Genomic DNA, 11308 nt, shown 5'->3' with positions numbered 1-11308 from the left:
TGTGTGACGGTGCCCAGCTGCCACTTGTGACTGGTGAACTGCACGAGGCCACAACTGAACAGAGAACTTATGCCTAAACTGAAAGGAGTCGTTTCGTTTCGAAGTACAAAATGGGTGCATGCGTTTCTGGGTGATCCAGAATCCGACCACCTGAATCCTAAGGAAAATCTGTGACGAAGAAGGAAGAGAGGTCAGCTCCGGTACGAATCCATTTTTATTGTTACTTTTATTGTTTTTTCTTATTTTTCAGTTGCTAATTCTGGTTTTTAATTTATATGCTGCATCAATGTGATGGTATTGTGAGTAAATTTTGATTATTAATCAAAATCTGGGTCCTGGGATTTATTTTGGAAAGATTTCTTTTCGTTTTCTTATAAAACTAGTAGAGTTTGATAAATTGCTGTTGAGTTTGCTTAGGGTCGATGATGAATGCAAGCTGTTTGCTTATTGATATAGAACTCAATTTGCAAGGGCTATGATGTAGCTCATTGTGTCAGGAGATTGATTGTTGCAGAGGTTTCAATCATGGTTGAATTTAAATTGTTTGTTGTGACGTATAATGAACAATGGATCGGCATGACAGCGTTGCTCCTTGTATATCTATTGTCGGAGTTTCTGATTGGTGTGCCTGATTTTTTCTAGTGATGCGTTTGTGGCTGGATTTTGCCAGATTTTCTGAATAAGTAATTGGAATGCCCCTGTCTGCCTCGTTGGATTCAGGCTGATTATATTTGCATCTCTGTACAAATTTTATGGATAGTTGTACTAGACTAGACAGGGAGATTAGCTGAATGTTATTTCCTCAGGTCACTTACTGATCTATAAAAGAAATCCTGAATGGAACGTTGTGGGTTTAAATGCTTTTCAAGGAGGATGGAAGTTTCAGATCGCCGGACAACAGAAATGTCAAACACTGAGAACATTAAGGCAATTGAAGGAGGGATAAAGATGTGTATTTGCTGCCTGCCTGCAGATGTCCTGCTAATAATATTGAGGCATCTCTCAACACTTGATTTCCTCTCTTTTCGATCTGTCTGTAGATGCTGGCGTGCTGCTTTCTCAAGGTGTTCAATTCCAAACACTGACCAGCTCTCTGATCACTTCCCATGGGTAGTCTTTTTGAGAACATACCATTCCCACAATGAAGACCCAGCCAATTTGTATCAGTCATTATCATCATCGCCGTCGTCGTCATCATCATCTAAGCCTGTACCCAGAAATTTTTGGGATCCGCTATATGAACCCAGGAGAGCATCTGAGTTCTATTATTCTAGACAGCTAATGGCTTATACCGAATCAGAACCAGTACTTTACACAACTGGAAAAATAGGAGACTCGTTAACTCATCGTGTCTATGACATTCCAGAATTGTGTGGAAATCGTCTCCTCTTATCCAGATATGGGTGGCTTCTTCTCTTCTCTTCTGATTCCTCCTTATTTTTCTTCAATCCATTATGTGGGGCGAGAATCATGCTTCCCTTTCTTGATGTTTCACATCTGGTACGCCCCGTATTTGGCATATCTGCACCTCCTATATCCAATGACTGTATGATTTTTGTTGTAAGTCATATCAAAGATAAAAGGACCACCAATTGTGTTAAAGTTGGTTTGTGCCGCCGTGGTGAAGCTACATGGACAACATGGACACCTTGTCTGAGAGGTTTGGACATTTCATTCATTAATAACGTGGTTTTTGTTAAGGGGGTTTTCTACTGCCTGCACCACTGTGGTCATTTCAGTGCTTTCAGTATTTCCAACTTCACATGGAATACACAGAAGCTGCTGGACTGTGGAAGATATTTGGAACAACCTACGCTGGTATCACGAGAAGTCCAGATTGGTAATGATACCTTTATGAGCATCGACTGTGATGTGCCCTATCTATGGGTATTGGTCAAATTACAGGAACCTTTTGAAGTTACAGATGACTGGTTCAGCTATTCGTTTTCTCGCGGTGTGGATGATGCAATTCTGTTTTGGAAAAACAAGATGAGATTCGACTCGTTTAATTTGGATTCATGGTATGGTCTCTGTAAGCTTACAAAAGATAACAAAAAATTTAGCTTCTGCAGGTTCTTTACGTGGCCTGATGCCACCGAACGGGCAAAAGAATCCACCGCAATTGCATGGCTTGAACCCCAGTGGGTGGAGCCTTTTCTAAATGTGCGCTGGAATTCATTTTGATAATGGAGGGTTACAATAATGTATGGCATGTTTTTGCTCTTCTCTTGTATGTGACCATTGAACTCTGGTTTGTATTGAGATATTGTTGTGTCCGAGTGTTCAATGTTTTCTGCACTTGTTAAATGTCCTCTCCCTCTCCCTCTCCCTCATTGTTTTGCTTATCAACATTTTAATATCGAAGTGTTCGGACGTAAAACTTGTTTCTGCTAGAAACCCTAATGGTGACTAGGAGCTTGTGAAGGGAAAGAAGTCTTTATGCATGTTTCTACTGCTCTGTGCAAGGCTGGAAACACTACAGTTTCGTCCTTTTTAATGGAGTAGTAGATGTGCTGTGGAAATTATACAGGAGTCAATCTACTTTGAGACGTTTAATACAGGGGACATAGGACTTCGGTATATGAATGAATCATAAGATGGTTGTGGTCCTCAAGCACATATAAGTCATACAGATGGTTATTTTGTTTGGAGGAATTATTCAATGGTCTTCGTACACCATGTTATATGCTAATGTAGTGCATCATAACTAATAGAATGGTATCAATTCACGAGCAGTAGAACTAATAGAACGGTGTCAATTCACGAGCTGTTACTAGAGATGTAATGTGGGACAGTCCAGTCCATCCATTTAGATTTACAAATCGAGCCGTGATCCGGCATGCTTAAGGCCCAAGGGTCGGGCTAGCGGGATCTACGGGTTGGCGTGCTGGGCCCAGCCTCTTTTAATCAAAAATGAAAAAAAATAAATTCAAGCACACAAACATAAACACCAAATCACCATGTTCTTTGTGACATTTGTTGCTCTTTGTTTCTATTAATTAACTTCAATTTTTTAAAAAAATTAGGCAGGCCAGCTTGTGAAGGCCTGGGCTCTTCTTAAAATGGGCTGGGCCGAGCTAAAAATTCCGGCCCAGCCCATTAGAAACTATTGAGCGGGATCTACACGGAGCCATGGACTGTTGACTTTGATCAAACGGGCCGGGCAAAGGAGCATTTGGGCCCGTATTACATCTCTAGGCTCTAGCCCCAACAACGGATTATTGATGGATCATGTGAAATAGCCGTTGCTCACCCACCATTGTTACTTTTTTAAGGTGGGAGTGGCCGTTGGATTCTTTATGTTAACGGTAAGGAACGTCCCTTATCAAAACGACATCCACTCACAAACACCAACTGAATGCGACCCTTAGCCTAAGTTCGTTTTGTCACAACCGCCATTCCATACTGAAAATACCGTACTTGCCCTTGTACAACAATTCTACGACAAATGCTAAATCAGGCAGAGTTGCAATTACAAACAGCTACCGGTGGCAAAATTGGGAAATTTTACCCCTTCCAAAACCAATAAAACAGCCCGAGGTTACCGACACGTAGTCACACCCACCTGCTACAGTCGGTCCCCACTCTTACTTCCTGTTTTTAAACCTCCGTCTCTGCGCCTTCTGCCTGCACCACCCACTCCCACCGTGAAAGGATTCTCGATTCAGAGGCTCAGTTTCCCTCAAATTTCAAGCGATCAGTCTTTGTTACCGGTGTTTGTGGCAATGTCTGAGCCTGCGAAGCTCCGATCACGTTCTAATCCTGTGATGGAGCCGAGAGCCATACTTGGTCCAGGCGGGAACAGAGTTGTTAGGGTTAATGAGGAATTGAAGCGGAAAACGGAGGGCTTGCAGACGAAGCTGCAGCAGGGGACGAGAAAGACAATTCAGAAGATGCCGCAGTCAGCTGTTCGAAAAAATGTCTCAGTGGACAGCACGTGCTCCTCGGATTCCTCGTCCACTGGTTCTTCGGAGAAGATGGTGGTTAGTTCTAGAAGGACTGCAAAGCGTAATGGATTGAGGTCTGTCAAGGTTGTTCCTGATGAAATTGCAGTGGTTGGGGAGATTTCGAAGGTGAGTCCGGGTCCCGTGAAGCGATGTGATTGGATAACGCCAAACTCTGGTGAGTGAATGAAGCTTGTTTACTTCTCTTTGTTCTTTATCTGAAATTAAAATGGGGGATTTACTTCAGTTTGGTCGTGGCACTTTGGGTAATATAATGTGTAGTTTCTTTGTCATATTTGTGTTTAATGCCATTTATAGGATTAATTGAGTGTTTCTTTGGCCTAAGTATCATCTACGAGGTGGTCTGTTATGGCAACGCCTTTGAAATATATGAGGGCAGGCCAAAGCTGTAGTTCCTAAAATCAAAGCTGGTCAATGTGTTTTTTTGTGGGTTCAATTTCAGATTTTACCTTGGCAATGTTTGGCGAATTTGACATAGAAACACATGCTTATGGACAAAAACTCCTGTCACTTTTTTTGAGCCACTCTGCATTGCTTCTCTTTGACAGATCCTCTTTATATTGCATTCCATGACAAGGAATGGGGAGTTCCAGTTCGTGATGATAGAAAGCTGTTTGAGTTACTTGTCTTTTCACAAGCATTAGCAGAATTAAGTTGGCCCGCGATTCTTCACCAAAGGGATATATTTAGGTATGTATCTGAAATTGTCTACTTTAGATCAATAGAAAAAGTCCCTTGCTGAATTTTACTTGAGGACCATCGTTTGATCATTTCGCAGGAAGCTTTTTGATGACTTTAACGCATCATCCATTGCGGAGTTTACTGAGAAGAAGCTACTATCTCTAAAAGTAAATGGTAGCCTGTTGCTATCTGAACCGAAGCTTCGAGCAGTTGTGGAGAATGCAAAACAGATGCTCAAGGTAAATATTTAAGTCAAGGCATAAACCATTGTGGCTAAACATGTATGTATGCTTGCATTATCTTTGAGGCAGGCTTTGATAGGCACACTGCAAAACAATAGCATTTGTTTCATATATCTCAAGCATTATGTGGATGTATACAAATTGAAATTTTGGATTTTCTTGTCCCTGGATAAGCAAACAGGGCTCCCAGCGCCACATCCACATGCAGAAGTATTATGGATGGTGAAATTCCTAGTTTTCCTTGAATTAGGTTCCGGTATATGTACTTTGCTTTATTTCCCTTGAAAACCTGAATTACAAGCATCATTGTTGATTTTTAACAATATGGTAGTTTGATGAGAAACTGTGGGCATTTACGTGCTACTAACATTGAGCTTGAAAATGTCATGCTTGGTTTGCTCGTCTTCTGCAGGTTCAAGAAGAGTTTGGTTCTTTCAGTAATTACTGCTGGAGATTTGTGAACCAGAAGCCACTAAGAAATGGATTTCGTTATTCGCGTCAAGTACAAGTGAAGACGCCAAAAGCTGAGCTTATAAGCAAGAATTTGATGCAGAGAGGCTTCCGCTGTGTTGGGCCTACTGTTATTTACTCGTTCATGCAAGTCGCGGGAATTGTTAATGATCATCTTGTAACATGCTTTAGATACCGAGAATGCTGTGAAGAACTCAACAAGAATTTGAAATCCCAGACGGAGCAGCCAGAAGTTCCAACAAAAGCTTTGGAGAATGCACATTAGGCCACTTTCTTTCTTCTAGATTTTCCTGTACCATAGTATCAGCCTTTGTTTATCAGTTACTAACAGATCTTATTTGTATCTAATTCCTCATAATGTGATGCAGCATTCTTTTTATGATGCAATTTGACTGTCCATGTCTTGAGTAATAAAGCTTTCTGTTCCCATGTAGAGGACCTTATATATTACACATGCCATATACTCCAAACATTACATCAAACCGAAAGTTCAAGGTATGAAGGATATCTACATGTACCGTCTCTCAACGCATCCCTAACAATAGATCAAAGGAATTCGCTCATCAATGACAATACAATGTTGAAGACATCTTAATATGAGACAAAGATAAAACTTCCAAGAAACCAAGAACTAATTTTGATTCAAGATATGCAAACCACCCCAGGGGAACAGACACACGATTGCAAAAGCTTTTTACAACAAAACAAATGAACCAGAGGAAGAATGCCTTCTCTTCTGTACTTTTGTGCCTTACGTTACCATGCCTTTCAAGGGTGCCACCGATCCTAACTCCGAGCGTTCCCACTTCCAAGTGTGAGCTCCAGATCATCCAATCCTACCTCATGAATCCTCTCCCCTTCCCATGGCTTCACCTGTTCATTCTCAAAGGCAAACTCCGAACCTCTTCCTATCTCCATCTTATCATTACTCAAAATTTGCTGAGCAACTGGTTTTATAAGATTAAAGGTTGGAGAGGTTGGCACAGCACCCCCATTGGACAGAGCAAACTTTTGAAAATTCAACCACTGACCAGAATCAACAGTGGAGGAGGTATCAGACTCGTCGCATTCAGGTATCGTTGCAGGAGCATAAAAACGACGGTGAGTTGGGCTTGCAGGGGCAGAGGCAGCATATAAAGGGTAATTGAAGGAAGCCATGGATTCTTTGGCAATGGACTCCCAATTGGGGATTGGCTTGGGGTGGTTTCTCGAGGTGGGGGACGAGAGGGGTGGGGTCACTGGTGCACTATTTGAGATTCGAAGCGGAGGAAGAGAAGAAGGGATGGCATTCCGGAAAAAAGGAAGAAGGGAAGATGAGTTGTTAGCATCAAATCGGGTAGGGCTAGGGAAGGACGATGAGGAGGGACTAACTTGGTAAGAAGGAATTGGGCTTGGAAAGGAAGAGGACAATGGACTCGGGTTCTGAGAAGAATATGGAGTTATTCTAGCTGAAGTCCCTGCTAAATCAGATGGGGGTGGCCTGCATCCCTGCACATAGTAATCACAGATTCAAGCTGCTTATCAAACAAATAAGAATAGATACACCTCAACACCAGGAAGAATATCTACATAAAACGTCTTTGATAGCATCTTCAATAATTCATCCAAGGAATTCCAATTAAAAAGAAAATTGGGTATATGTAACTAACAGGAAATTTTCTGATTAGTCCACTAATTGAGACTTCTCCAAGTTTTTTCAGAGTTTAATTTTCGGTGAGCATTCAGTTAAATATCATGATACCATACTGGATCAACAATTAAAATCTACAAAATTCATCCAATTGAATCCAAGTTTCAGTTCTTCATTTCAAGCAGAAACAACAAAGAAATGAAAGGATTGTAAAATCCAGCAGCAGGAACATAATAATTTGATGAATCCCTATTAATTGCAGAATGATCCAACTAAGGAAATAAAATCAACTTTCCAAGATAGACTCCTTAAACGCAAATTCAATTCTCTTCTTCTAAAAGAGTCTGAATAATATAAATGAAATTAAGATCCAAAGAAAATAGCCAATTTCACGATCATAAAAAATGAAGAAGAAGCAAGATCTACTAAAACAGAGAGAAACAACTGATTCACCTTGCGATAGGTGGTGCCATCTTCTTCAACGATCCATCCAGCCTCAACACAGAGAGCCTTCAAAACCTCATTGTTATCACAGTGTTTGGGCAGATTGTAGTTCCCTTGAGCCCTCAATCCAGTATATATCTTCGCCGCTATAGCTCTTCTCCTCCTCTCTCTCCTCCGATTGTTCTCCCTCTCCCTCCACGACGGCTTCCTCCTCATAGCCGACGCCGATATCGCCCCATCTGACGTCATTTTCCGTCAATCAAATTTCCCTCTCTCTCTTCCCCTATAATAATTCTGTTCTTGCCGTGAAATTGCGTCGAAGGAGAGGTTCGGGTGGGAAATTAGAAGCAGAGAAAGAAGAAAGTAGAAGAAAGTGTGCGCACTCACTGCTCACGAGGTATACGTTTTCCTTCGCTGGAAGTATAGAAGAATCTCTCTTTGCACTTGAGAAGTAATAACATGTGTGCGAGTTTATCGGAAGAAAATACAATATGTCATCATATTTAGATGTACGAACCCTAATCCATATTGAATTTCGATACTTAATTGATCAAATCCATATTGGTTTAAATCCGAACAAAAAAATCTAATCTGGATCGGGATACAGACAAGTTACAAGTAAATTGAACAAGATCATACCCAATTTTAAATTAGATAAAGATTTTATATTTGGACCCAAATCTCGGACACATAACTTATGTCTAAATTTGGTTTAATCCGAGTTAAGATAGATTCAATGATCCAAACTGAATAGAATTTTACCACCCCTAATTATATGTTCGATCTTGATGTGCTAGGAATCGTCAAGATTAATTTAAATCCTGATAAGTAAATCGAACAATAACATAATTCAGGTTAGAGTTCGGAAAAGTAAATCGAATAAGATTTCTGTATTCGAGCCTAGACTCAGTTTTAAACTAGACAAAAATTTAATGTTTTTACCTGAATTTCAAATATATAATTTATTTTCAAACTTCGTTTAATCCAAATCGAACAAATTCAATCATCCGAACTAAACAGAATTTTGTCACCCCTAATTATATGTTCTCAATCTTCATGTGCTATGAACCGTCCGATTAAAATTAGTCGAACTTTTGTCGTAGCGTGGAGACAGGAAACAACACAATCATATAGACGCGTGTAAGAGACATGTACATATGTCTTGTAATGACCTAATAATTTAAGAAGGTGGGGCCCAGAAAGTCTGGGGCGTTAAGAAGGGGCCCACAAATGTACGTATAATGGGCGTATGAGCATCTGATGTGTCTGTGGGGGGGTTAGTGAGATCTTATCCTCAACCACTAACCACTGCTAGTCAAAATGGAAGACTGGTTAGTGTCTAACTTCAATAAAGCCAAAAAAGCTTATTCTGAATAATTCAGAGATGCATTGGCAATATACGCAAAACTGAATTGGGTTTGCTTTTATGGTGATATTTGATTTGTTAAGCCAACAAATTTGAGCAAAAGCATTACTCTTTTCTCGCTCTTATTGGGAAGTATGAATATGTGTGTTAATGAGTTAAGAGTTAAGACTCTCTCTTGTTTTCCATAAAGAAATGCCCTAGTTAACTAAAATATATATATATTTTTTTTATTTATTACTTTGTCATTCAACCCTAATTTTCTCTTACAATCATCTTAGTCATTCCTCCTTTTTCCCCCTCCGGGAGTTATCTTATCTTCTTAGTATTTAAAAAAAGGCCTTAGGTAGATCGAGTGGAGACTCGGTGTACGAGATCTTCCGAGCAAATGGTGGTAATTGTAGAAGATTCCATTATCTATGTTCTCGTGTACTCAGGAATCGACCATCAGGGGATACTTTGATTTTTTGGTTATGGCAAAAAAAATTAACTTCTTGTACGTGTTGAGACATTTCATATTATATTATTATAACACTCTCCCTAACATGTGGGAAATTCACAGAAATGAGAGTTTATAATTTGTGAAAGTTAATGTTTGACCCAAAATCGCATTGCTCTGATAGTATTTTATAATTTGTTACTTTATCATTCAACCCAATAAATTAACTTATTACGTTGACCCTAAGCTCCGATACTATATTTATCATTTGTTACTTTGAGACATTCAACCTAATTAATAAATTAACTTGTAGGTCAAGACATTTCACATAATTATTTATACCCTATTCCAAGTTCTAACAAGTCTTAGCTTATTAAAGAAGTTAGAGAAAGTCAATATGAGAGGATAATGATAATTGTTTCTGTAGATTTATAAGGATTTGGTTTGGGGGATCACGCTTGCCTCATAAGATACATTGGTAAGGTATACTTCGTTTTCAGTTGAGAATCACAAAATTGTCGCTTTTGAGTTTGGACAACGTTTGAATACAACGAACTTAAAACCTAATAATTTGATTTGATTTGATTTACAGTTGCCCAACTAAGAACAAACTATCAATGCATCTCTCTCTCCTTTGTCCCATTAAGAGATGAAGGTTGCCTCAAGTCACAATCGGATATATGTGTTTTGGGACTGCAAGTCAGCTTGGAATTTTATTTTTGGCCTTCAATAACTTCAGAGACACAGCTAATGACAGGAGCAAGGTGTGGTCAGATAACAAAAATTCCAATGCTTTGAAGGATAATTCACAACTCTTGCTCGGCATGTTATGATGGGAACATAATATAAGGCATTATTCACCTATATATGAAACGCATTGTACATGTACACTAAGGAACTGGACTAATCGGTGTATAGGTGACCTATTGGTAAGTTGTGAGGTTGATGTGTTTGTTAACCGGCCTACCTTATAGCGGACGTCGCTAACCAATGCATAGGTGACCAGAGCGGACAATTTTCCTTAGGTGTTGACCCTACAGGAGGGGAAACTCCCCCGCAAATTTAATGTTTTTCTCTCTTCTTTGAGTCACCGATGGATCCAATCTATTGCCAGTGCTATTGAATCAGACATGAATGAAAATTTTCATTACCATGGACAAAAAACAACATATATATTTGACAAGAAAGTGCAAAAACACAAGCCACCCTCATTTACAAAACTCATTCCGGCTCTCATAGATTTGAAAAATTTTGAAAGTTTAGAGCTCCTGTTTGGTCTCTTGGGAGGCCTTGATTTTGGGTGCTGATTCTTGCTCTTGTTCTCCTCCAGCAATACTGATCACTCTAGGACCCTTACCCTTGGTTTTCTCAGGAGGTAATTTCACCAAACGCATCACAGTTTATGAGTCAATTTATTTTTCACAGTTTTTCAACTGGCCTTGAAAATCACAACTGTCGCTCTATCAAACCGAGGCTACATATTTAACTGTAAACTGAAAAGTTCAACCTAAAACCCTATAACAACATAAAAGCACTGTTTCCACAAACGAGGCTTTGGTAGTCTACCCTCTATCATTGCCTAGGCCTTACATAGACCATTGTAGCTCTAGAAAGAAGAGAGGTAAATTTTTTTTTGTAGAAAGCCCATATACGCTCTGCTGACCATTTGGTAATTTTATGGGTGTTCACAAGGCAATGAGATTGAGAGCTTTAAAGGAAAATCTGAATATTTTAGAAAATGTAACTGAAAGACGTTATTTGTGAAACTGATATGTTAAACGATCAATAATGCCAGTGCCAAACATACAAAATAGTTTTCGATTTTGTTTCGCATCTTTCTAAGATACAAATGGTGTCCCGGTACAAATTGTTGGATTTTGTATAGCAATAAGAAAGTCCCACATTGGACAAGTATAGAAAGAAAGAGTAGTTTATAAGTGTGGACTTAACACACTTACTAAATTGGATAAACATTCATAGATGGGCTTGGGCTATATGCTTGGGCTATATATATATATATCAAAAGATGGGCCTTGGGCCTTAACACACTTACTGTTTATTTTAACAGTTGTG

At 39.5% G+C, this 11308-nt stretch overlaps 3 protein-coding genes across 6 annotated transcripts; 2 read left to right on the top strand and 1 right to left on the bottom strand.

Moving 5' to 3' along the window:
• The first annotated feature begins 24 nt into the window (after positions 1-24).
• On the top strand, positions 25-2294 carry LOC120008644. Of its 3 annotated transcripts, none has more exons than XR_005470544.1 (2): positions 25-200; positions 418-636. XR_005470544.1 is itself a non-coding variant. In XM_038859031.1 (2 exons), the coding sequence occupies exon 2, from the start codon at positions 838-840 to the stop codon at positions 2182-2184; it is 1347 nt and encodes a 448-aa protein (XP_038714959.1). In that variant the 5' UTR covers positions 50-200; positions 807-837; the 3' UTR covers positions 2185-2294. The 3 variants fall into 3 exon arrangements, 2 of the variants coding, with proteins under 2 accessions (XP_038714959.1, XP_038714961.1); XM_038859031.1 differs by lacking the exon at positions 418-636 and adding an exon at positions 807-2294 and having other exon boundaries at positions 50-200; XM_038859033.1 differs by lacking the exon at positions 418-636 and adding an exon at positions 807-2294 and having other exon boundaries at positions 62-190.
• Positions 2295-3566: 1272 nt separating this feature from the next.
• Positions 3567-5811, top strand: LOC120009420 (DNA-3-methyladenine glycosylase 1). Of its 2 annotated transcripts, XM_038860020.1 has the most exons (5): positions 3567-4122; positions 4514-4655; positions 4744-4885; positions 5301-5607; positions 5650-5811. In XM_038860020.1, exons 1-5 carry the CDS (start codon positions 3726-3728, stop codon positions 5658-5660), a joined length of 999 nt encoding a protein of 332 aa, XP_038715948.1. In that variant the 5' UTR covers positions 3567-3725; the 3' UTR covers positions 5661-5811. The 2 variants fall into 2 exon arrangements, with proteins under 2 accessions (XP_038715948.1, XP_038715947.1); XM_038860019.1 differs by having other exon boundaries at positions 5301-5746.
• A 9-nt stretch (positions 5812-5820) lies between these two features.
• On the bottom strand, positions 5821-7848 carry LOC120009421 (protein BRASSINAZOLE-RESISTANT 1-like). Its single transcript, XM_038860021.1, has 2 exons — positions 7443-7848; positions 5821-6847 (listed from the first exon to the last, which is right to left on the bottom strand). The coding sequence occupies exons 1-2, from the start codon at positions 7680-7682 to the stop codon at positions 6146-6148; spliced, it is 942 nt and encodes a 313-aa protein (XP_038715949.1). The 5' UTR covers positions 7683-7848; the 3' UTR covers positions 5821-6145.
• Positions 7849-11308: the final 3460 nt, after the last annotated feature.

This window comes from Tripterygium wilfordii, chromosome 11 (genome assembly GCF_013401445.1).
Source record: "Tripterygium wilfordii isolate XIE 37 chromosome 11, ASM1340144v1, whole genome shotgun sequence".
Classification (NCBI taxonomy): Eukaryota; Viridiplantae; Streptophyta; class Magnoliopsida; order Celastrales; family Celastraceae; genus Tripterygium; species Tripterygium wilfordii.
This window is presented reverse-complemented; position numbering and strand designations above follow the sequence as displayed.